Source organism: Gymnoscopelus microlampas, assembly GCF_963454915.1.
Source record: "Gymnoscopelus microlampas genome assembly, chromosome: 21".
NCBI lineage: Eukaryota > Metazoa > Chordata > Actinopteri > Myctophiformes > Myctophidae > Gymnoscopelus > Gymnoscopelus microlampas.
The window spans coordinates 25,024,144-25,049,306 of record NC_139958.1 but is presented as its reverse complement, the minus strand read 5'-3'; the positions used below and the strand labels follow the sequence as shown (position 1 = coordinate 25,049,306).

At 40.4% G+C, this 25,163-nt stretch overlaps 2 protein-coding genes across 3 annotated transcripts in view; both read right to left on the bottom strand.

Moving 5' to 3' along the window:
* rc3h2 (ring finger and CCCH-type domains 2) overlaps nt 1-25,163 on the bottom strand; it is a 309,407-nt gene that overhangs the window by 178,374 nt on the left and 105,870 nt on the right. The window lies entirely within an intron of this gene.
* rabgap1 (RAB GTPase activating protein 1) overlaps nt 1-25,163 on the bottom strand; it is a 111,810-nt gene that overhangs the window by 14,696 nt on the left and 71,951 nt on the right. For both annotated transcript variants that reach the window (XM_084047478.1, XM_084047479.1), the window contains 10 exons: nt 18,533-18,646; nt 16,533-16,607; nt 15,692-15,817; nt 15,091-15,234; nt 14,225-14,266; nt 13,541-13,669; nt 4,567-4,659; nt 2,599-2,709; nt 1,951-2,055; nt 156-239 (listed from right to left, as the gene is read on the bottom strand). In XM_084047478.1, the coding sequence (XP_083903604.1) occupies nt 156-239; nt 1,951-2,055; nt 2,599-2,709; nt 4,567-4,659; nt 13,541-13,669; nt 14,225-14,266; nt 15,091-15,234; nt 15,692-15,817; nt 16,533-16,607; nt 18,533-18,646 (1,023 nt within the window). The remainder of the gene's footprint in view (nt 1-155; nt 240-1,950; nt 2,056-2,598; nt 2,710-4,566; nt 4,660-13,540; nt 13,670-14,224; nt 14,267-15,090; nt 15,235-15,691; nt 15,818-16,532; nt 16,608-18,532; nt 18,647-25,163) is intronic.

Here is a 25,163-nt window from a genome sequence, read left to right as displayed (position 1 = left end):
CGAAAGTAATGGGACAAAATGTACTTGAATCTGAAGAACACACAGATCCATATACCCGATAAATCATACAGTTTGTAACAAATTGCAGTCATGTAGCCACTAAGCTCACACTAACAGATGAAGGTATTATGTTGTTAGCCCACTCCTGAACATACCTGCTTATATTCACCGATAATGGAGCCATTCTTCTTAATCTCCGATTCAGATTTGTCCAGCTCTCGTCTGCACATTTCCTTCAGCTGTGGGAACACACACACACACACACACACACACACACACACACACACACACACAGTTAGACTGATGCAGAGGACACATCCAAGGACAGTAGCAGTCTCACGGGCCCCAGAGACCATGTGGTCCTACATTAGCTGTCATGGAGTAAAAACAAGAGAGAAAAAGGTATTGGCAGGTTATAAGCCGTGGGCAAAGTCATGCCCTCCTGTGTACACTTAAGTCTTGCACATACACACCTACAGTATGACACACACACACACACACACACACACACACACACACACACACACACACACACACACACACACACACACACACACACACACACACACACACACACACACACACACACACACACACACACACACACACACACACACACACACACACCTGACAGCCTGTCTTCTGCCTTAAAGGGATAATTTCCTATTACAAACTAAGTAAGATATCTAGGGAAATCAGCAGTCAAGACGAAGGTTAAATGACAAACACAGTAGGTTATTTTGATTGACATTTGCTGACTTTCAGGCTTCAACTTTGGATAGTTATGTCCCTTTAAAATGCTAAAGATACAACATACCCTGAACATCATTTTCATGTTTTTGAGAGATATGGCAAGAGATTAAATAAACCTTTTAACAGGCAGTTAGGCAATATGTTCTAGAATATTTATGCCTGAATGAGTTTAAGCTGGTTTAGGCAAAAGTATTTAGTTACTGCTTGGTTCGGGTTAAGTTCAGGCAGCGCACATAACATTTTCCCCGAGTGAACTTAAGCCTGAGTTATTCTTAGTTGTGCGTCACAAACTGAAAATAGCCTAATAGTTTATTATACTGTTTTATTTGTTTTACTGTAGCTGAGCCGAAACATTTGGGATCTCAAAGTGGGGTCCAGGGACCCTCAGTGTTCCTTGAGGGGGTTATAAATGGACCCTTACAGGTCTGTAACTCTGGCAGTGTACAAATGAAACCAAATGGACCCGTCATTTGTATACTCTCAGAGTTATGGGGGTCCTTGAAATGAAAAAGTTTGAGAACCACTGGTTTGTTTTACAATGTCTGTATTTAACATTTTCATTTCCGAGTGCGACCCAGTGTTGATTTCGTCGACTATCACTTTGACGAATAATACGAAAAAATAAAAACTAAGCTATGATGACTAAAACCAAGATTAAATATAATTGACAATTTCATCAACAAATACAAACTAGACTAAAATGTTAGTGGCTAGTAGAGAAGAGATCCAGTAGAACTAAAAGACAAGTCATTTTACGGTTGGTTGCGCTCGGGTGTTGCGCTCTGAAAATAGCAGATCTACAAGCTCACAACACATCGCGCTGCGACGGGTTGTGAGCTTGTAGATCTGCTATTTTCAGCGTGCAACCAAGTGTAGAATCAGCCATTACGACATCAAGGCTCGCCAAAATACATTTTAGTCGACAAAATAAACTGTCGATTTAGTAGACTATAATCTTATGATATGTAGTCGACTAAAACTACACTAAAACATTTCAGATGACTAAAATATGAATTTTATATTTTATAATATGAATGGAATTGTATTCAAAATACTATGACTAAAACAAAATCAACACTGGTGCGACCCTCCTCAATTTTAATTGCTGAACAGGCTTTAGTTAGCTACACAGCAGGCTCTGAATAACGATGTTGACGGACAGATTTTGAGAATGAGGCTTGTGTTTTCAGCTCTGACCTGTGCAGACTCCTCCTCCAGTCGCCTCTTCTCATCCTCGGAGTCAACCAGCTTCTGTTTGGTCATCAACAGCTCCTTGTTAAGAGCATCCGATTTCTCCTCCGCCTGGCGCACATGCACGCACACGCACACACACACACACACACACACACACACACACACACAGTTAACGACCTAAAGTTCCTAAGGTTATTGTTGGACTGGGAACAACTCTCTGCCTCTCTTTATAATGATGTACACTGCTGTCATCCACCCAAAAGTGTGTATCGGGTCAAAGACACACACACATACATACATACACGCGCACCCACGTGCACGCTAGCACATACACCATCACACCCAACGCTGTGGCCCTTGCAAACACCCGCTAATGATGACATTTTTAGAACTTACCAGGTGGTGCTCTGTCTCAAAAACAAGAACAACAGAACAAGTCACAGCCATCTCTCTTTCACACACAGAAACACAAGCGCGCACACACACACACACACACACACACACACACACACACACACACACACACACACACACACACACACACACACACACACACACACACACGCACACACACACACACACACACACACACACACACACACACACACAGTGCAAAAACACACCCACACACACTCCATCTCCGAGACTCACATTGTCGAGATCTTTCCGCAGAGCGATCTTGCTGCTAACCAGTTCGTGCGCCAGGTCGTCATTCTCCTGCTCCAGGCGCATGTTAGCCTCCTGCAAACGACGGTTCTCTCGCTGGGTAGACAAAATAGCAGGGGGAGCGAGAGAGAGAGAGAGAGAGAAAAAGACACAGAGAGACAGTGAAATAAAACATAAAAGACAAAAAGGAGACAAAGCAGGGGTAGAGGAGAAGAGCTTGAGAAGGAAGGCAATGTCTAAGTTTCTCTGCCTGGCTCGGTAGTTTCTTTTTGACACAATGACAGCATGAGGAATACAACATCATGAGAGGATCTCTTTCTGTAATGGTTAACTGTGTGATCAGGTGACAATATGATATCACAGTGACAGTAGTCCGTAATGGTTAACATGGCACACACTGTGAACACACAGACATTCAAACGAACGAGGTACAGCAGACGGCTGAGCTGAAAACTGGAGGTGACAGCGAACAGAAGAGTAAGATAACCGGTGAACAACAAAGGCAAGATAACACAACTTACTTGATACTGGTATTTTATACTTGGCTCTGAGGAGCATTTTCATTCTTAACCCATTAAGACCGGGAAAGCATCTGTCATTTTAGATTTAACCATTATTTTATACTTTGGTTATTCAAAAATAATAATAAATATGAATACATATTTTTAAAGCGAACATCTTTGCTTCTGGGGATCCCTGGAACTAAATATTTTGAGATGGGGTCCGCGGCCAAGTACATATAATTTTGGCGGCCCTTGACATGAAAAAGTTAGAGAACCACTGATATTATAGCAAGATTCGTTTTTCAGAAAACTGTTTGGATTTAGAAGACTTTTTGTAGATTCGGAACATCAGGCCATAATGGGTTAACACAGTGGAAATAAAATGTCTCTTCAGTCGTTCGTATTGATGACTACAGTGTAGGCATTTAGCAGACGCTCTTATCCAGAGCAACTGATGAGATCGGAGTTAGCCGAGTAGGCATAAACCCTTGTCAACAAACAACAGGGTGAATAGACACACAAGTAGAGAGCAAAGATAACAATGTAGTGTCGCAAAGAAATTAGGAAACATCCAACCAAGCATCTGATCTTGTTTGCTGACCTAGATGAGTCACTGAATCAATGGATGATTCATTTTGCTTCCCCCCCACGGGCCATACTATTTTTTCCTTGACCCTATAAGTGGTTCTAAATTATAGTGTTATGTTCTGAAGGACTGATTACTCCTGGTGATCTTTGAGATGTCATTTCAAAACATGAATAATTCAAAAGCATACATGGATTTGTTTCTTTCTTTTTTAAATCACCATAATACTGTATGTGGAGTAAGCAGGCTTGCACAGATAAATAAAACTGAAACACTGTTTTCATGTGTAATTTCAAGTCTACCATTATCCAGCCATTATCTACACATCCGTGGGTTGTTTTTGAACACATTTCACGGAAATAGCTCTGCACTGAATCATTTGACCAAACGTACAATTTAATATACAAGGTCCTTACGCACTGGGAGTGTGATGAATAAACGATCTGAAAATGTGTCGCCGAATATTTCACAACAAACTAATTTGATTATGTCTCATTCATATAGGCTGATGCTTTTATTCACGGTAAAATATCGACCTTGTTTTCTAAAGAAACTGAACGAAGAAACTTTATTACAACATATTCACATTATGTGTGGAATGTGTTCACGAGTCACAACACAAACAGCAGTTTAAATTAATGCAAACGAATCACACAAAATCAGGACCTTTCCTATGAAAATAAATACATAAATTGCTACTGTAAAATCGCACTGCCACCAAATGTTACCTTAAATATTCAAATAAACCCTGCACAGTTAGTGGGCAACATACAGTATGTCAAATACTGTACATATTATGCATGTTTGAGAAGCCAACTAATGTACATGGTGAGTGAGTGAGTGAGTGGGTGAGTACATGTGTACCTCATATCTCTCAATGGGAGCCTCCTGCTGCTCCTGCTGCTCCCTCAAGGTATGGTACTCCTTTTCAAACTTCTTCAGCTTCTTCTGGCTGATCTGTGGAGCAGAGAGCGGCACAAACACATGGACATGTCACACTCATCATCTCTATAACCACATTAACAGTTGTTAACTCTAGCATTGTCATTCTGGGGGGAAACATTCCCCCAAAAACATATCTACAAGAGCTTGTAGATCTGCTATTTTTGACGGAGAGAGGGGGAACAACAGTAGACCCAAGTTCTGAGCCAACTCAGGTCAAGTTTACTAAGTATACAGGGACATTCTGGAGTAAAGGAACAAGACTTATCGCCAACCCCCTTCAACAAGTCATTTGGTTGGTACAGTACGTTTGTGATGACTGACATACAAAGCGTATTTTTCTGTCAATACGAATGAAACAAAATAACTTTTAAAATGAGTCTGTCATGGCTGGTGCAAAGCTACTGTGCCCTCGGAAGTCTTCCTTTGAACAATATCTTATGTCAAATATATTGAGAAGAACATTGAATGAATGAGTTTTATTTCAAACATTGTTTAAAAAAGATAGAAATAAAAGTCCGGAATTCAAAATTGACTTGAGTAAAAATACAAAAGTATTGCCATCAAAATTGACTTGAAGTATCAAAAGTAGAAAGTACACATTATGCAGAATGTCTTATGCAGTAAGTTTTCGAATGTACAGTATAACAATCTTTGAAAATAGCAGATCTGCAAGCTCACAATGTGTCACATCGCAACGCACTGTGTTTTTGTAGATCGGCTATTTTCAAATGGAAATGTATATAGGGCTTAAGTGGATGGATGGATGTATGTTTTGTAAAAATAATCAAAATCTACAAAGTAGTAAATAAAGTTGTCAAATAATTGTAGTGGAGTAAAAGTACAGAAAATTGGAAATACTCCAGTAAAGTAAAAAATACCTCAAAATGTAACTTAAGTACAGTACTTGAGTAAATGTACTTAGTTACTTTCCGCCACTTTATAGAAGAGCCCCTTTCCCAGTTCATGGATACAGCACGGTTCAATTTGCTGATAGTAGCAGAAACAAATAGGACTCTTTGAGTATCTCAGTATTAACCGCAGGCACCCTGAAGCAGCAACTTGGCGGCAATAGATCAAATTCCTCCCGCAGAGGATGGCCAGCAGGACAGTCCAGGAAGACCTTGGCTTTCCTTAACACCCGTTTGGTACAGGTCTTAAATCACTTACGTATGTGATACGGTTTTGATTAAAACAAAACCTTTTCGTTAGAAAGTTAAAGCTCTATATTCTGAGTGTTTGTTCAGTAACAGGGGTCTCTCCCGTCTCTCCAGCTCTTTAATAAACAGAAAATAAACGTTCCGTTTATTAAAGAGACACTTCATCTTCCTGTGTCTCATCACTCAAAGAGACATTTCATCCAATCAGTAGAGAGAACCCATTTTATCTGCTTCAATTTTATAGTATTCCAATTCCATTTTCGTCTGCTAATTTCTTTGTTTTTGTTTCATCACTTCCAATTTCACTTGTTTATCCTGTATCCTGTATGAGTTCTCTCTTCTGCTAAGATAATATTGGTATCTCCTGAAAGTGTAATTACTGAGCTATTTAACACTTATTTTAACATAAACATAATATGTAATCATCACTTACACACCCTTTCACGTTTATAAAAACTTGAATATAAAAGAGTAGTCATTTGCCTCTGAGATGTAGTGGAGTACAAGTGTAAATTCTCAATTTTAAACATTAAATTGTACTGAAGTACAGTACTTGAGTAAAAGTACTTAACACCATTGGTTCTCAGTAAAGAGTATCTGTTTGCAACATTTAACCAATTATCTACACCAAGTCTCTTTCACGTTGCTGTGCTTGTAGATCGTCAATTTTCGTCGAATGTTTGCCCCCAGAATAGGGACCCTAGGGTTTATGTGGTTAAACTATTTTGTCCGTACGAGAAGATATAACTGAATCACACTCATTCAAAGTAATAGATAGATCCTCCTGTGGGTTTACTGATTAACAGAAGCCATATAGAATAAGTTCAGTGGTACATTAAATCCCCTGGAACAAGACTACATGTGTCTGTGCCTGAACGCACATGTACACGCACAAACACACACACACACACAGTTAAACTACGTTCTAGCAGCTTTATAAAAAGTTCTTTCACTGGCGTAGACCTCCTGCCTTATCCTGTCCTATTTAAAGAGCTCAGGCTTACACCATGAACAGTGTCTTTGGTGTGTGTGTGTGTGTGGGGGGGGGGTGGGTGTTGCAGAAAAACGCAACTTTGACTACAAACATGAACATTATTTTTAAACGGAACCATGTATGGCTGCAACCTCAATATTTGTGTGTACATTCATTAAAGGGGTAGTTCACCCCCCCCAAAAACTTTTTTCTATCTATCAGTCACCGATGGGGACTTGATTCATGGATATTTTTTCTATGCTAAGGCAATGATTTGATGACCGGCAGCGGTTCCGGTAGGAGACACAAAGAGTCTCCTTTGTATCTCCTACCTACTGGAACCGCAGCCTACCGGTCCGCTGGTCATCAAATTATTGGCTTAGGAATGTGACAAAAACAAAAAAATATCCTTGAATTCAAGTATCTATGAGGTGACTAATCGAAAGAGAAAAAAAGTCATGTTGGGGGTGAACTATCCCTTTAACATTGAGCAAAAGAAAAGCAGTGTCTGGGCGCTTATGCGTCCTGTGGGTTGTGTGACAGTGTGTGACAGTGTGTGACAGTGTGTGTGTGTGTGTGTGTGTGTGTGTGTGTGTTGGTCAGGCACCTCTCCACACACTGCAGTACAATTTTTTATTCTTGATAGATGCAGTTATTGCATCGCAGATGTAGATTTGTGCATGTATAAGAACAAGATCGACTGTGTGTGTGTGTGTGTGTGTGTGTGTGTGTGTGTGTGTGTGTGTGTGTGTGTGTGTGTGTGTGTGTGTGTGTGTGTGTGTGTTACAGATTCAGCATGAGTCTGTATCCTCTATGACCCAACTGCTCTCAGCACTCATCAACAAACTTTGTTGGCAGAACTGGAACAACATGGCCTATATGACGCTGCGTTCTGAGTTTGTGCTGTGTGTGTGTGTGTGTGTGTGTGTGTGTGTGTGTGTGTGTGTGTGTGTGTGTGTGTGTGTGTGTGTGTGTGTGTGTGTGTGTGTGTGTGTGTGTGTGTGTGTGTGTGTGTGTGTGTGTGTTGGTCTCCGCGTGGACCCTGGCTACGGTATATCCACTCCTACAATATGCACTGTTCACCGTATGGAGAGACGGGGGAGAGAGGTGAAAATGTATGAGAGGTTGTGGAGGACAAAAGATGTCTCATCCATCTCTGTTTCTCCTCTGTGCCTCCACCTCCCTCTCTCTCTCTCTCTCTGGAGGTTTACCAATTGCAGTTTAAGTAAGTCTCTTTCTCTGGCTCTCCCGCAGACAGAGCTGGGTCTCTGCAGTAACAACGTTGCTGTCGGGCAGAAACCTCGTATCTTTGTATTTCAGCTTTTTATGTTTAAAAAAATAAAAAATTTCAAATTGACGGCCTACTTTGTAATATTACAGTATCACACAAAAGTAGCAAAAATAGCCAATCTACAAGCTCACAATGCGATGCAACGCGTTGTGAGCTTGTAGATCTGCTATTTTTTTTAAATAAAGATAAACATTACGTGAAAGTGGTTTAAGTGGGTCTGTGGGTTTTTATAAATATTGAACCAATAAAAAGCATTAAATGATCCATTGGAACACAGTTTCTTTTTTTCCATTTCCTGAAAAGTAACAGCTTTGGACATACAAGGTTTCTACCCGACTGCGATGTTGTTGTACAACTAGAGAAGGAAAAGAGCAGCAGTGGATCACAGCCCAGACTATAAAAAACAATATTTAAGATTTACTGCGGAAAGGGAGACATACAAATCCCTAGCTTGTCCACTAAAGGAAAGGGAGACATAAAATCCCTACAGTGTGTTGTCTTTTAAAGGAAAGGTAGACGTACAAATCCCTGTCTTATCCACTTCTCCAGGTTACACCTAGACCACAAACTCCTCTGGTGGTTATTCTGCTCTTGAAAACCTCAGTGGTAATTTAACTCTTAAATCCTCTGTTGTAATTTAACTCTTAAAATGCTCAGTGTAATTTAAGACAGTAAATGGTCAGGCTGCTTGGGTGCCGCAGTGGTAAAAGTAGCCGCCTACCACCGCAGAGTCTGGGGGTTCGAAATCCACCGCGGCGCATCCGGCTTTGTTGAGCGTCTGTACCATTGGTTCTCAACCAGTAGTCCGGGGACCACCAGTGGTCATTGAGGAGGTGGTAACCAAATGGACCCTTTATATACGGTAGATCTTTAACTCTTGGTTTCATTTTACGCTCTCAAGAGTTAAATTATAATCAAACATCTGCATTACTTAATTATAAATAATTGCTATTTTGATCAACGTTTGCCTGTTATCTCTCCTATAGCAATACAGCATGGAATTGTGGACAACTTCTTATCCAACGATAACAAAATATTCTAAGTCTTGGGTCTGAGAGGCTAAATTTCCGCAAATGGTGGTCCGTGGCTCAAATGCCGAATAAATAATGGGCCTTGATATGAAATAGGTTGAAAACCACTGGTCTATACGAACACAATTGGCCTATGTTCGGGGGAGGGACGCCGGGCGGGGAGGGTGATATTTGTCACTGCATGTAATCTTACGGGCTGGGGGGGGGGGCGGCACCTGTCAGTAGGGAGTGTTGTGCGGGAGGAGTAGGACAGAGAGGCTCTAGTCTACGTCCTCCCGGTGTGAGTCAGTCGGATACAACAGCAGTGACAATACACAGAAATATGTGTGGGGAGGAAATAATAGGCATAACGGGGAGTAAAAAGCTAAAAAAACTAAACAAAACAAAAGAGTGTAAAATGGTAATTTTTTGTAGAATCCCCAGAAGCAAAGATTTGAGTTACAAATGTTTAAAAAACTTTAAAAAGCCTATACCGGTATATATTCACAGATTTGCACAAATGTTCATGATTTTTCTAAAAATAGCAGATCTACAAGCTCATAGCTGCCGCGCTATGAGCTTGTATACAGTATCTGCTATTTTTGAACAGCCAAAGATAATGGTTAAAATTGTCAAATGACAGATGCTTTCCCGCTCTTAATGGGTTAATGAACAGCTTCACAAGACAATACAGGATATGAGTGAAAATGCACTGCGCTCTGAAGAACAGAGGAAAGAGTACAGGGATTAAAGACAGATTTATGTAAACAAACATGAACAGAATACAAAGGAGGAGAGAGCGAGAAGGGATGACAATATACATGTCACTGAATGTGTTTACCACCTTCTATGTAAATTCCTGAGGCAATTTGCATGTGGTAACTTTATAGGTCAAAAGGTCAGGAGACAAGACAAGAGGAGGCGGTATAAGCAGTAAACGTACTGAGAAAATAAATCCTGTTAAATGACCCTGTGACCTGTGATTGTTTACTGAATACATTATGAAAGACTTTTTAACTAAATTCATAAAAGCCATGAAAAGGAGAATTTTTTAAGTCAGTGTAGGAAAAATAAAAAGTCTAAAAGGTAAACTTTTTGACATTTAAAATGAAATGAAAATAGCGAAAATAGCGGATCTACAAGCACAAGTTTGTAGATCCGCTATTTTCAAATAGCCTATGTATAAAATAGGTTAAAGTGGTTAAAACTTAACTGGGGGAACCCTCAGGAACCCCCCAGGGACCCCACTTGAGAACAACGGCTTTAGATGATAGAAGCTTTTCACTTCATTTTTAATGTTAAAAAGTTTTCCTTAGACTTTTTTTTCCCAATACTGACTTACAAAAACAATCCTTTTCATGGCTTTTATCTACAAAGCTTGTGCTTGTAGATCCGCCATTGTCGAAAAAGTTCTGAACAATTTGGAATTATTCTGAAAAACAATTATAACCCAAAATGAAATTTCTCTTGGGGGTCTCTACAGAATATTTTCAGATGGTGGTCTCGGCCAAATGCATATGAATTTAGGGGTCCGCGAAATGAAAAAGGTTTGAGAACCCCTGATCTAAAAGACATCTGGTTCGTTTAGGTGAATATGCAAATAATTCATGTATGTATATCATATATTTAGTACTTTTACTTTTGGTACTTTGAGTATATTTTGATGCCAATACTTTTGTACTTATACTCAAGTAACATTTTGAACACAGGCCTTTTACTTGTAACAGAGTATTTTTATATTGTGGAATTGCTACTTTTACTTAAGTAAAATATCTGAGTACTTCTTCCACCACTGGCCTTACTTCACTCATGCGTGTTCTTTTTGATCGGTTGACCAATGACAACGTGTCCCCCTGTTCTTGTCTGAGATAAGCCAGTTAATCCTGATCCTTCCCTTCTATCCCTGGCACGAAGAAGACAAGTCACAGAAAGGACAAACGTCCAAATGGTCACGGTAATTAACCCTACAACACATTAACCCTAATGTCCCTATTTTGGGCAAATGTTTCTAAAAAGTTCAAAGATCTTTCCATTTCTTAAAAAAAATGCAGTACTTGCATAAAAAATTGACAATAACAATTTTGAAACAGTAGTGTAAGATGTATATAATATATTAGATCAGTGGTTCTCAAACACTTTCATGTCAAAGACCCCCAAAATGATATAGATTTGGTCACGGAACCCCATTTGAAAAGTTGTGCCAGCGACCCCAAAAGAGAAGATAAATATCTAAATGTAAAAGAAAACTATGTTAGTTAGGGCAGTGGGCAGTGGTTCTCAACCTGTGGGTCGGGACCAGGGGGGTCCCCAAATGATTTTGGGGGTCCCCAAATGATTAGCTTAATGTGCAACAATTCTTTCTCACTCAGCAGTAAACAAACCAATATATAAAAGTGTCATATCTAAAGTGACAATTTAAGGACTTCTAAGACCTTTTTAACACCTCTGAAATTCATTTTAAAAGTCAGAAGTAATCAACAAACTAAAATGGTCAAACCTAAGAAAGAGGGGGGAAAATAGCAATAGATAAAAATATTTGTCTTGGAACTGAGTCTACTACTAGACTACGAACTAAATGTAATGCCTCAACTCCTACAATTCCAAGTGCTTATCAGGGTGGGGGGGGGGGGGGTCCACAGTTCAAATATGATTATTTTGGGGGATCGCAGCCTGAAAAGGTTGAGAGCCACTATGTCAGAGCACCTGGTAACCCAGCTCCAATGAGACACAAGTAGCCAGGTCAACGAGGACGGCAGCAATCTGATCTGTTAAACCTCTGTGGTGACACGCTGGCTTCAGTTCAGATCACATTTAACCCAACTTGACTCACATTTAACCCAACTTGACTCACGTTTAACCTAACTTGACTCAGATTTAAAATGTCAGTACTGTAGAATCATTATTAGCATAGGCCTGTCACAATCATTACATAATCGCAATTATTTGACATAATCACAATTATTTTGCATTGCGTGCTGAAATATGTTCATACATGTTCTATTCTATTTCTGAACATTATGAAAGTATAAAATTATTAAATATGGCCCTATTTTGAGTAAATCATTAATTTTGATAGTGGAACTTTTCATTGGTCAAGTGATATTTACTGCCATGAATGTCGCTGTGAAGAATTATCTGAAACTTTTTAAGCAATACATGTTGGAACTACTTTCTTCAACTTGATTGCTTCAGAATATTTCAGTCACATTTAAGTTTTAAAGCAACAGAGGGAGTTGAGCCACGACAGTTAAAAAAAAGACAACATCAAACAGTGCAATGACTAGACTACAGCAAAGTATATTGTTGTTATAATTCTTCTCAATCAACGCACTCTGTGTAGATGCAAGCATGAGTGTAGGGTTCTCATCTATGTTCATATCTTGCGTGTCAAACACACTGTAGAATTAATTAAAGCAAAACAGAAGGAGCGCAATGGTTTCTCATCTAAAAAAGGTCAGCAGACTACTTTGTGAGTTGTAGTGTATAATGATAAAAAAAAAAGTCTACCGAAAGTTACCTTCAAAGTCCAAACTAGGCCGGTCTTTTAAAAACAGGTCAGGACACAGGTGTGCGTGTGTGTGTGTGTGTGTGTGTCTGTGTGCGTGAGCACGTGCACGTGCGTGTGTTCAGTTCACTGTATCCATTAAACTTTCTACTTCAGCTCCACATTGGCCCCTACTGGCATCTACACAACATTGCCGGAACAGACAGGACTTAGAGCATGTTTAGTTTGTTACAGAAGAGAACAAAAGCCTCAAATAATTATTATTCAGATTAATTTGTTTGTTTTCTGTTGTTACACAATACAGAGCTATAAGTGGATAACACCTTGACACCTCCTGTTTGTTTCAAATGTTTACGAATTATAGATTGACCCATTAAAACCGGGAGAGCATCAGTGTCAGTTTCTATTTTTGCGTTGGCTATTAAAAAATAGCAGATATACAAGCTCACAGCGCGGCACTTTGTGCCGCGCTGCGAGCTTATACATCTGCTATTTTTGAACATTTTAGAAAAATCGGTGTTAATCTTGAATCATTTTGAATTATGAAAAAGTGTGAGAACTACTGATTTAGAAGGCATTTATAGAATCAGAGGTCTTAATGGGTTAATAGTTTACACTGCAGCGGGGTTGCGGGGAAGGTGCCGTTGGGGTCACGCATTGGCAACCAAAAAAAATAAAAGTGAGGTCGTCATGACAACGTGAAGAGGACGGCCACACACTCAGCTCCACCTCTAACACCGACCGAGAACAAGCAGCAACACTAGACAACACACCGAAGCCCTTGCAGAGGCTGAGGCACACAAACTGATTTTAGCTGTTCAAAAACTATTTACTTAGGACTTATTTTCAAATACCCCCAAAAAATCCCTCATAATATGGGGTCGTGGTATAAAAAAGTTTGAGAACCCCTGAGTTTACAGTAATGTTCTTTTCCCTTCTATTCTACATCAGCCTTACCTTAATGCTACAGGCCAGCTCCATGAGTTTCTTGGCATTCTCCTCTGAACGGTAGCGCTTGGGAACAGGAACCCGGAAGAACTTGAGTGCTCCTTCAAAGTCTGTTTGAATCAGGTCATCTTTTGATGTCTGGGGAGTAAACAAACCAACACGTTGAGTCAGACCTCTAAATAGAATGCAGGATCCACTTCTTGTTCAGTTCAGACAGTTCATCAGTTAAATGCCCCAAATTCAAACGACTACGGTATAGTTTGACAACACAAATCATTTTCAACACCAACCGGTCAGGTAGTTAAAGAGATAGTTCACAAAATAACTTTTTTTCAATCGATCATCCATGGAGACCCATGGCCTCAGCAAAGGTAGGAAAATATAGAGAGACATTTCCAAGGAGGGGAGCTTAGAGCCGACCTACAAATCAATCCCCTCACCTCTGTACTTCTTCTAGGAAATCAGGGAATACAGGATCACACTTTGTGTGTCTTCTGTGTGTATACAGTACAGTGTCTGTGTACTGTATGCATGCATGTGTGTATTCCTGCTCATGTAGAAGGCTACCATGGATTGTTTCTCTTGAAGTGCATCAATGTGGCATTAATACAGTATGGCCTGACATTGTTGACAATTTGTGTTGTGTGTGCATGTATGCAATGCATACTGTGCATGAGCAGTGGACCATCTTACCTTCAGAAGTGCCAGGGCTACATTGAAGATCACACTGATGCCCTGACAAAAAAACAACAATAACATTAATTTATGATCTTTAAATAGATTGAGGAAAACAACAGCAAGAGTGGCAAGAATAAAAACAAATAGACACACCATCTGGAAAAAGACACATACACTGTTATGCAATTTGAATGAAACTAAATAGAATATTGACACTGTCAGGCAAAAACCTTCCCCAGATTTAATCTTTTTTTTATGCCCCCCCCCCCCCAATCAATGCCCTATTTTATACTTCCTCGTATGACAGCGTCACACAAAAGTAGCAAAATAGCCGATCTACAAGCTCACAGTGCCAGGTTGAAAGTGGTTACGTGTGGTTTTATGAATACAGTAACTACCCAATGAAAAGTATAAACAAGAGCTTGTGACTAAATGATAACTACACTGGACCCACTGGAACATTTACCTCTAGGCTTTATGCCCTCATGTTTTAACTTTTAAATGTTTTGTTTCAGTTCTTAGGTGTTTTTTTAATGATATGATAATTATTTTTTTATGCAATTGCCTATTGTTTGCACATACAAGGTTTCTGCCCAACTGCATATATACAGTAGATGATCATGTATCATATCGTCTCTGTCGGGTGTAAACCTCATATGTCCAAAACTGTTACTTTTCAGGATTCAAATTCAAAAATAGCAAAAGTAGCAGTTCGGCAAGCTCTAAGTAGTAAAATCAATTCATTTAATTAAAGAAACACAAAAAGTTAGAATATGGGTACAAGAGGTATCTGCCCGACAGCAACAATATGTATACCTGTGTGTGTGTGTGTGTGTGTGTGTGTGTGTGTGTGTGTGTGTGTGTGAGAGAGAGTTATCTACCTCACACAGTAGCAGGTCGATGATATGGAAGACCATATAGAGGGGGAACTTGGCTGTGAAGAGAGTAAGGAACCACTGGGAGGCGTACATATGAGCTTCAAGACCCCCATTCACAAAATGGGAGTACAGGTCTGGGATGTACTCCTAGTACGCACGCACGCACGCACGCACGCACGCACGCACACACACACACACACACACACACACACACACACACACACACACACACACACACACACACACACACACACACACACACACACACACACACACACACACACACACACACACGACAGGAGAAAGAAAGAGAAAACATCAGTTATCCCATTCAATCCGGGATCTGTGTCATTTGAGATTTTTTAGCTATAACCATTATTTCATACTTTGGCTATTCAAAAATAGCAGATATATGCGCGCACCGAGTGCCACGCTATGAGCTTGTGCAAATCTTTGAATACATATATATTTTTTACACAACATTTTTAACTCAAATATTTGCTTCTGGAGGGTCCTGGAACAAAATAATGCACTGGATTAGAATCTTTGTGTTTGTCTGCCTCGACAAGACAGACAGACAGACACACAGACACACTGTACAGACCTGCATGAGTCTCTCAAGTTGGAAGAACTTGCAGTGTAGATCTTCAAAGTTCTGCTTGAAGAGGTCCCTGAGCCCGTAGTCAAACATAATCTTGACCAGCACACTGAAGGCTTGCTCCTCAGGCATCTGAAAACCACCAATCACCACAATTAATGCTCATTAAAAATCTCTCAACCACTTGGAACCCTAGCATCCCTTTTCCAGGGTGGACATTGCGCAAAAATAGCTGATCTACAAGCTCTCAGCGCGTCTAAACGCAAAGCGTTGTGAGCGTGTTGATCCGCTTTTTTTGGTGAAGATATGTAGGGTAGAGCCCCTGGGAATCCGGTCAACTAAGTACAGAGCCCTTGGGAATACCGTCAACTAAGTATAGGTTTTAGGTGGTTAAGATAGACTTGATCTGTGGCTGGACGACCAAAGTTTTACCAACATAATTTAATTACTTTGTATTGTGTTTCCAATCGCAAATTGACCTTTGTAAATTTTTTACATTTTTGAATCATACACAATTCAACTCTGCTACGGGTTTATTTTGGTCTATTTTTTACACCCCTGGAGTTAAATTAACAGTGCCGACAAGAAACCTCAACGTTGATAGGTGAGCCTGCTGTACTACGCTAATACCCCACTAGATGGTAGCGTTGGCTATACGCAAATTAACTATCAGTATGAGAGGCAAGAGAGAATATCACAGAAAACCCTTAACATAATCAGATTTACAACACACACACTTATATTGTGTGTCTACTTCCACCTAGATAGTGTTGATGTTATCGATGTCTCCCACACGAAGGAAGAAATGTAAAGCTTTCAATAGGATGTTGTCAATAGGTGAACTCACGTGTAGCAGCAACACAGCTGCCAAGAAGGATTGTCCTTGGCAATATCCAATCTCCTCATCATATACAGAGTATGCCTGAGGGGGAGACACACGCACGCACGCACGCACGCACGCACGCACGCACACACACACACACACACACACACACACACACACACACACACACACACACACACACACACACACACACACACACACACACACACACACACACACACACACACACACACACACACACACACACACAAATTGTATGTTACCCTCTTAAATATATCACATTATTTTCTTATCCTTGAAAGTAGTCTTTCAAAAAAACTAAAACATATTTTGGGATTCAAAACTCAAATGCACAATTTTAGCTCAGCTGAAGTAGTAAGTACTACAACTAACCTGTAGCCATACTGGGGAAAAACAAAATCGCATCCCGGACCGGTATCATCTACCATAAAAATAGAAAAATAGCTGATCTACAAGCTCACAGCGGGTCTATGACCTGCTGTTTTAGTATAAACCACTGGTTTATAACCTCAGGGTTCCTCGAGGGGGTTCCAAATGGACCCTTACCAGTCTGTAACTCCGATTCCATTTGGACACTGATTTTGGGGGTCCTTGAAATTACTAAGTTTGAGAACCACTGGTATATTAATTAAGCATTAGGAAGCATGGAGGAAGAAGAAGAAGGTGCATGTGAGGAGAGGAAGGGCAGACAGCGACTGCACTGGTCCAGTGAGCTGCACAAACCACCATTTATGAGCACAGCTCCAACTTATGTGAAGATCAATCCACACACCAGGGAGGGAGGGGCCCCATTAATTATTCAAACGCACCTGAGGACGTGGTTGCCACCCTCTCATCTCATACATAGTTAATGTATTTGAAAATTAAACAACTCAGAGCACACTGCTGCCAAAAATTGATAAAGGATTATGGAAAGAGCGGTGGAGGCAATGTAGGCAGTGTGTGTGTGTGTGTGTGTGTGTGTGTGTGTGTGTGTGTGTGTGTGTGTGTGTGTGTGTGTGTGTGTGTGTGTGTGTGTGTGTATGAGTGTGTGTGTGTGTGTGTGTGTGTGTGTATGAGTGTGTGCGTGCAAGCATTTGCATTTGGGTGATGTGTACTATGCAGTATGTGTGTGAGTGATTACATACTTTGTGGCTGCAGAGAACAACAGTGATTGTTATGAACTCATTGAACCAGCTCAGAAACGGTGTCAGTTCTGCTCATTGATGAATATCCCTGTCTACTCACGACGACTCTGCTTAACTAATGCTGTTTTCCTTGAAAACGTTTTAACCTCAGCATGTACTGTTCTTGTACTTGTACTGTTGTACTGTTTGTCATTATTTGGATTTTGGAGGTGCGAATTGTAATGAGTGCATTATTTAGATAGATGTATATTCCTCAGTTGCTCGCAGAGGTTTGATGTCCACCTGTTACCGACGTTACTTAGTATTACATACTTAGTACACTCTATTTACTCGACCAATAATGACCTGTTGTTGGGCGACTAGGTTTAGTTCAGACCAAAGATTGGCCATATGCTTCGTTGTTTGAGGGAGTTGCGTACCAAAAATAGCCGAGCGTGTTGTAGCCAAGCTTACAACACATTGTGTGTTTGAGCTTGTAGATCTGCTATTTTCGGCAGGCAACAGCTTTGTACAACGGAGCGTAACTTGAGCATTAGACCGGTGCGGAGAAAGATCACATCGGTCTGGATTACCCCTCCGCTCTTACGCTTTGTAAGTTGCAAAAACTGAATGAATGAATAAAAATGTTCAGCATATTGCACAATTCATTCCCACATAAGTAAGTGATCCCAAAGCTTTGATTCTAACAAAAAACTTGAGTCAGAAGTCTCTTATTTTTTTTACTTTTTCTTTGGCATATTTAAGCTTTCCTAAAAACAAATACAAAAGAAATATTGGAAGCACAGTAGAGTTCTGTATAGAAAACGTCCAATGGGAGGTTGTATGTGTGAGTGTGTGTGTACATGTGTGTCTCACCTTGCAGATCTTATAGAGTGAGTCCTGTCCATCTCCTCCAGTGTCTTTGAAGTAGTCATGAGCAGGGAATGTCCTGTTGATGTCCCTCGTAATGGCACTGTCCTGGGGGGACTCCTAACAATGACACCAGGATGGGGGAAGATGATTCAAGATCAATGTCAATGTCGGGTGGAAAACCTTTCTATGTCCAAATCTGTTGCTTTATTATTATTTAGTCACAAGTTCTTGTTAATACTTTTCATTGGTTGGATATTTATAAAGCCCACAAATGCATAAAAAGTGAAATCAGCTCCCAGAGTGCTTTTTGGTTATAAATGATGGAAAGGTAAACAAAAAAAGACAAAATGTTCTGGGTTCTGGAAAGTTTCAGGTTTATGGAAGGTTCTGGGTTACACTTAGTAGTGGAAAAGAGCAGTGGTGGAAAAAGTACTCAAATGTTTTACTTACTGTAAGTAAAAATATCAATACTGCAATGTAGAAATACTCTGTTACAAGTAAAAGTCCGGAATTCAAAAGTAAAAGTAAAAAAATATTGGCATCAAAATGTACTTAAAGTACCAAAATGAGAAAGTACTCATTATGCAGAATGTCCCATTTCACAAGTTTTCAAATGTATAAAATGTATAAACATCTTTTGAAAATAGCTGATCTACAAGCTCACGTTAGCTTGTAGATCGGCTATTTTCAAATGGCGAAATGTATATAGGGCTGAAGTGGTTAATGTATATTTTGTAATAATAATCAAAATCTACAAAGTAACTCGTAACTCGAGTTTACAAATAATTGTAGTGAAGTAAAAAGTACAATATATGCCTCTGAGATGTAGTGGGGTAGAAGTAAAAGTACTGAAAACTGGAAATACTCCAGTAAAGTAAAAAATACCTCAAAATTGTACTTAAGTACAGTACTTGAGTAAATGTACTTAGTTGCTTTACACCACTGGAAAAGAGCCACACTGTACTGTATGTAGAAAGCCCAGCAAGGGGCGGTATCCTGTGTGCAATCATCCCTGCATACAGAATACGTATGTATATTCAGAAGCAGAAGCAGTAGGATAGATGACTGGGGCCTGAGGACAGTACAGAGCGTTCTGTTCTAAGACTGAGTTTCACTCTCTCTTTCTCACTCCCATCTGTCTTTTGTAGTGAAGCTAATAGTCTATTGTAACTAGTGGTTACAGTAGTTCATTCTTCCTAGGTGTCCTGATGCAGTTCCAATAGGTGAGAAGAATAGGTGAGCTCATTACTGTCACCTGATGTTAATTAACAGTCATAATACAGATCGTGAACCAGTTTTTAATGGCCCACGAGAGTAGAGATTATGACTTTTTCGATTAAGCGAGTAATCGAGAAGCGTGGCTTTTTATACAAAACTAAAATAAGTATCAACAAATAGATGATCTTCTTCAGCATTATTTTATACTTTGTCGCACAATGGTGTCACGCAAAGATTGTGAAAATAGCCAATCTTCAAGCTTATGAGCTTGAAATTGGCTTTACGATTGCATCTTTTTTACTTTTTTCCAATAATGACATGCCCAAAATAGGGATCGCTTACTAATCAGTTATTTTATAAAATTATCAATTATCTTTTTTCGTAATCAATTAAATCGATTAGTTTGATAAGCTGTTACACCCCAACAGAAGACTTTACTTTTGTACCATCATGACTGCAGTGTTGAAAAATGGTATCAGCCAGGACTGAATATGTATAAATACTGCAAGTGTTTCTTTAGATTGCATCACAGGATGAAATTTAAATGAGCTCACAGCCAGCACTCTGCATGTGGTCGGTCCAGACATATACTATGCTGTGTGTGCATGCTCCAGATCCATGCTGCACAGCACATTATACCTCTACTATACCTCTACAAATGGCTTGTCCAACCACATAGAGACACAGAAGATCTGATCAATTATTTTAACCACGTAAAAGCCTACCGTGTAGTATGCTGTAAACTTTGTTAGCCGGGGTCACCCAGAGTCTATCCTCGGCCCCCTACTTTTTTCCCTCTAAACCTTGAGCTTGTAGATCTGCTATTTTCAATGAACTAGAGGTTCGGGCCGCTACGGGTACGCTGTCCGGCGGTGGACAGGTACTTTACCCCTGCGCCACCCAAGCACACGTGTGTTTCATTTCCCTTTAAAGCTCAAAATGCTTTGAATGTTAGTTGGATTGCTGCTGTTTTAGATTAGGGATACACCCATACCACACATTCACTGCTGAGACTAATTCAGAATGCTGCAGATACAAACTGCTGATCCAATCAATGTCAGACTAGTTTGAAGAAAAAAAAAAAGAAAAAGAAAAAGAAGTCCTGATTGCATCAGGACTTCTCTATTAGAGACATAACTATGCTAAAACTCTACACTGATCTATGCTTGGGAGAAATTCTCACATTTTATTTGAGCTTGTTTTGTTTTGAGCTGTCAGTGCATTTGTAGAGCAGTGAATCCCAACGTGTAACCTTAGGCAGCTCTTTCACAATGGTAAGTGCTTTATGGTTAACTAAAGCACTTATTAAGATCCGAGGCCGATGCTACAAATGCCCTCTAAATCAGTAGTTTTCAGACTTTCAAGATTTTTCAAAAAAGTTCAAAAATAGCAGATGTAGGCCTACAAGCTCTAAGCGTGGCACAAAGTGTCGCACTGTGAGCTTTGCTATTTTTGAATTGCCAACGCAAAAATCGAAAAGGACACAGATGCTTTCCCTAATATTCTCAGGTACTGTTCGTGAAGGGTATTGCAGGTGGACTGCCAAATATACCCGAACCCATGTACAGCATGTTACACACACACACACACACACACACACACACACACATTCACCACTTCGCATGGAATATCACTCATACTGTGTAGCCGGACCCCAGCAGCTTTGAACTGGGCACTACAAAGAGAGAAATGGGCTGTGAATCAACAAATGAACCACAAAGAACATCAAGAAATATCAGCCTGGCAAAGCACAACACGTCCCTGCAACATTCCTCTCATTAGGTGGGCCATTAATAGCTGCAGGCAGATTCGGTCATTGTTGATTATACAAGGCTTTGACCATGAAGTTGAACAAAAAATGTATATATTCCTCTACCCTACTGTTTTCCCTGTGTATTCTATTCCCTTGTCACTGTTAACTCCTAGTGTACAGCTGGTCTCTCCTCTTTGATGCACCTTTCTCCGGACAGTGAGAAGTTTCACCGGTAGGAAGTAAACGCATGCAGGGGTAAACAATATTCTTCCTAGTTCCATGCCTCACTGAACACGGGCACCCTGACCAACTTGTAGGAGCTCACCCAGCTTCTCTCTCTCTCGCTCACTCTCCCTCTCTCTCTCCCCCCCCCTCTCTCCCCTCTCTCTCTCTCTCTCTCTCACAGAAAAGGAGCGTTGATGCCGTTTTGCGTGAGCCAGTGTGTTGCTTTTTGGATCGCAGCGGTTTGTTAACATGAGCTTGTGTATTTGCACAAGAGAGTTGTAGTGTGTGTGATGGTTTGTTGTATAAAGTTGGCCTTTAAATGTTTTGTGTGGTTCTCCCAAGGGAAGTTCCTTGTTCTTTGATCACAGGAATAAACTATGTGTTGTGTTTGGCTTTGTTACTGTTATTAAACATAGTAAAAGGTGCAGTTTATTGGACAAATGGGTCATGGATTTATTTATTTATTTAATTTCAAGTGGTCCACTAAGAGATAAAGTCTGAAAGCAGCTGTATGTAGAATGTGTATCGTCTCACATTCTACATTTTAGAGGCCATTTAGTGGAAATGCCTCTGCAAAATAGCCTAGAAGTGGCTGTGATTAAAAATCACAATCGAATTCCGTCACTAACCAAGGGTTGTATCATTACAACCCTTGGTTGTAATGATACAACCAAGGGTGCTTGGCTGTATCATTGACATCCGTCATTCTGTTTTTATAGTTAAATTACAGCAAATTCACCTCTCGTTAACCCTGTGGGTGCCTATGGCGGGTATACAGTAGATATCCCCATGGAGGTGTGTGTGTGTGTGTGTGTGTGTGTGTGTGTGTGTGTGTGTGTGTGTGTGTGTGTGTGTGTGTGTGTGTGTGTGTGTGTGTGTGTGTGTGTGCATTATTAAGTGAAGTGAATTAATATGTTTTGGGTATACCGGTATGAATATCTGTATGAAAGAGTCAATGACAGTTGCGTATTCATAGTCATGTGCAGCACACGACTGTTTGTAAAACCAGCAAAGTCCTACAAAACAAAGATATGTTTTGAGGCCCTGGCTTGCTGAGGTACAGTACTACAATGTCTGACTGCAGTATCATGGCTGGAGAGAGTACACCACTATTACATAAACATACTGTATAAAAAAACAAATCTTCACATATCCAGCCTTCATTTGCCCTGGATGAGGGATGTGAGAAAAGGACTGAGGAGGTGATAAGCTTGTACTGGGTGGTTAATATACCATAAAAATCAGAAATGAATTGCATAAATAATACAACAGTTCATAATTTAAGAAAAAGCTGTGTCCCCAGGTAGTGAGTTCCACAGCCGAGGGGCCCGAACGGCAAAAGCCCTGCTGGATGATCTCAGGCAGCGGCCTGAGTTAAAAGATCACAGATATATGCAGGAGCCTGACCATCTAGGGCTTTAAAAACAATCAGTAAAATCCATTCTAAAACTCACAGGTAACCAGTGAAGGGCTGCAAGGACTGGTGTAATGTGCTCGCTTCTCTTTGTGTGTGGGTCAGGAGCCTGGCAGCTGCGTTTTGTATCAGTTGCAGTCTTTGAATATTTCGCTTACTGACCCCTGAATAAAGTGCATTGCAATAGTCAAGTCTGGAGGAGATAAAAGTGTGGATGACCTTTTCTAGGTCTGAAGCTGTAAAGAAGTTGTCTCAGCCGGACAAAGCAGGACTGAACTACTTTGGTCACCTGGATGTCAAAAGACAGCTCTGGGTCAAACATGACACCCAGGTTACGGGTCTTCTTTTTGACATTTTTGGAGAGGGCACCAAGACTTGAAGTGAGATTGTCAACTATTTGTGTGTTGGTGCAGGAGGGGTGGATATAATGACTTCATTTTCTTTTAATTGCAGGAAGTTTTTAGACATCCATTGTTTGAGGTCATTGAAGCAGGACTCAATGCCAGTGACATCGGTGTAACCAGGCTTTATGGGGACATGCAGTTGTGTGTCGTCTGCACAACAATGGAACTCTATATTATGTTTACGCATGATTTGCCCCAAGGGTAGCATATATACAATGAATAAAATGGGAACCAGGATCGAACCTTGGGGAACTCTGCAAAAGTTCCCCAAGGTTGCATCACCAAGTGCAACAGAAAATGACCTGTTTGATAGATAGGAGCGCAGCCAGTCCAGAGCCACTTCACTGATACCAACATCGTTTTTTCAGACGGCTGATCAGAACACTGAACTTGCAGAACCAAAATTAGCAGATCTACAAGCTCACAACGCACCGCAATGCATTGTGAGCTTGCAGACCGGCTATTTTTAGTGCATGACACCGGCATGCAACTAAGAATAAATCACCCTTAAGTTCACAGGGTGCTAAACTGGGACAACCGCTGTACTCAAGGAACTCTCCCATGTCAAACATGGACTAAACTGGGCCGCCACACACATGGTGCTGTGGATGGTTTGCTAAACTTCACAGCTGAGGAGACACTGGAGTTTATCCCCGAATAAAGGAACCAAAACACAGAGTTGAACATTCCACGGCTTCTGACCAATAAAAGGTGAGGCACTCCAGCTACAACTTTCATGTTCTTGAACCAACTCTTTCCCCACACTGTTGGAAAATCCCTGTGGGACTTTGGACTATAGTATAGTATAGTCTACAACTTCCTATTTTGCTAAATCAGGCCAGTGACCTAACATGAGTTTGACACCCTCTGGACTGTACCATTTTTGTTCACCTCGTTGATAGCAATGTTAAACTATTTATTAAAGTTTTGATCAAATGTTATTTTCTCATCGTCTCTCTGAATAAATTGAGGATATGGGTATATGCGTTAAAATATATATTTCAACTGACATTTTGCATTTCCTTCTTATTATTCAACCTCAGGCATGGCTGTAGCAAGTGTGCCCTCAGCTGGATAAGGTCAGACAACGAGGAACAAAACAATTAATTCCCATGAGATACAGAGTATATTATAGTGGTGTATTGTACAGAGAAATTGCCTTTTTGAGAGTCCAGCTTTGGTTTAATTACCCACACTTTACATGAATATTTCAGAGCAATATGGTGCATTTACCTACATGTATGTACCCCCCTTATGCCTAAGCTGTTTTGCAATTTTTGTACTATTTTGAACTATCATACTATAATTCTAGTAACCTCTGTAGTGGTGGTGAGTACGTGAGTGAAGATACCCGGTTCTCCTCACTGGCTGGACCAATTGCTCTGATTTTGCACACAGCCATTGACCATTACCATCTGAACGCAACTGTGAAGCCCGTTTTTCTATTTCATCAAATCTCAGCTTCTTATTAGCGTTTTTGTGTCAAACACTGTCGCCATGGTTACGGGGCTGCCCAGCTATGGGACGAACTGCCTCCCGGGTTGCCAGATCATGTGCGCATATCCCCCCCACGGATGCGCTGCGCCGACCGGGTATGGTCTAGTACTATTAAACTGTACT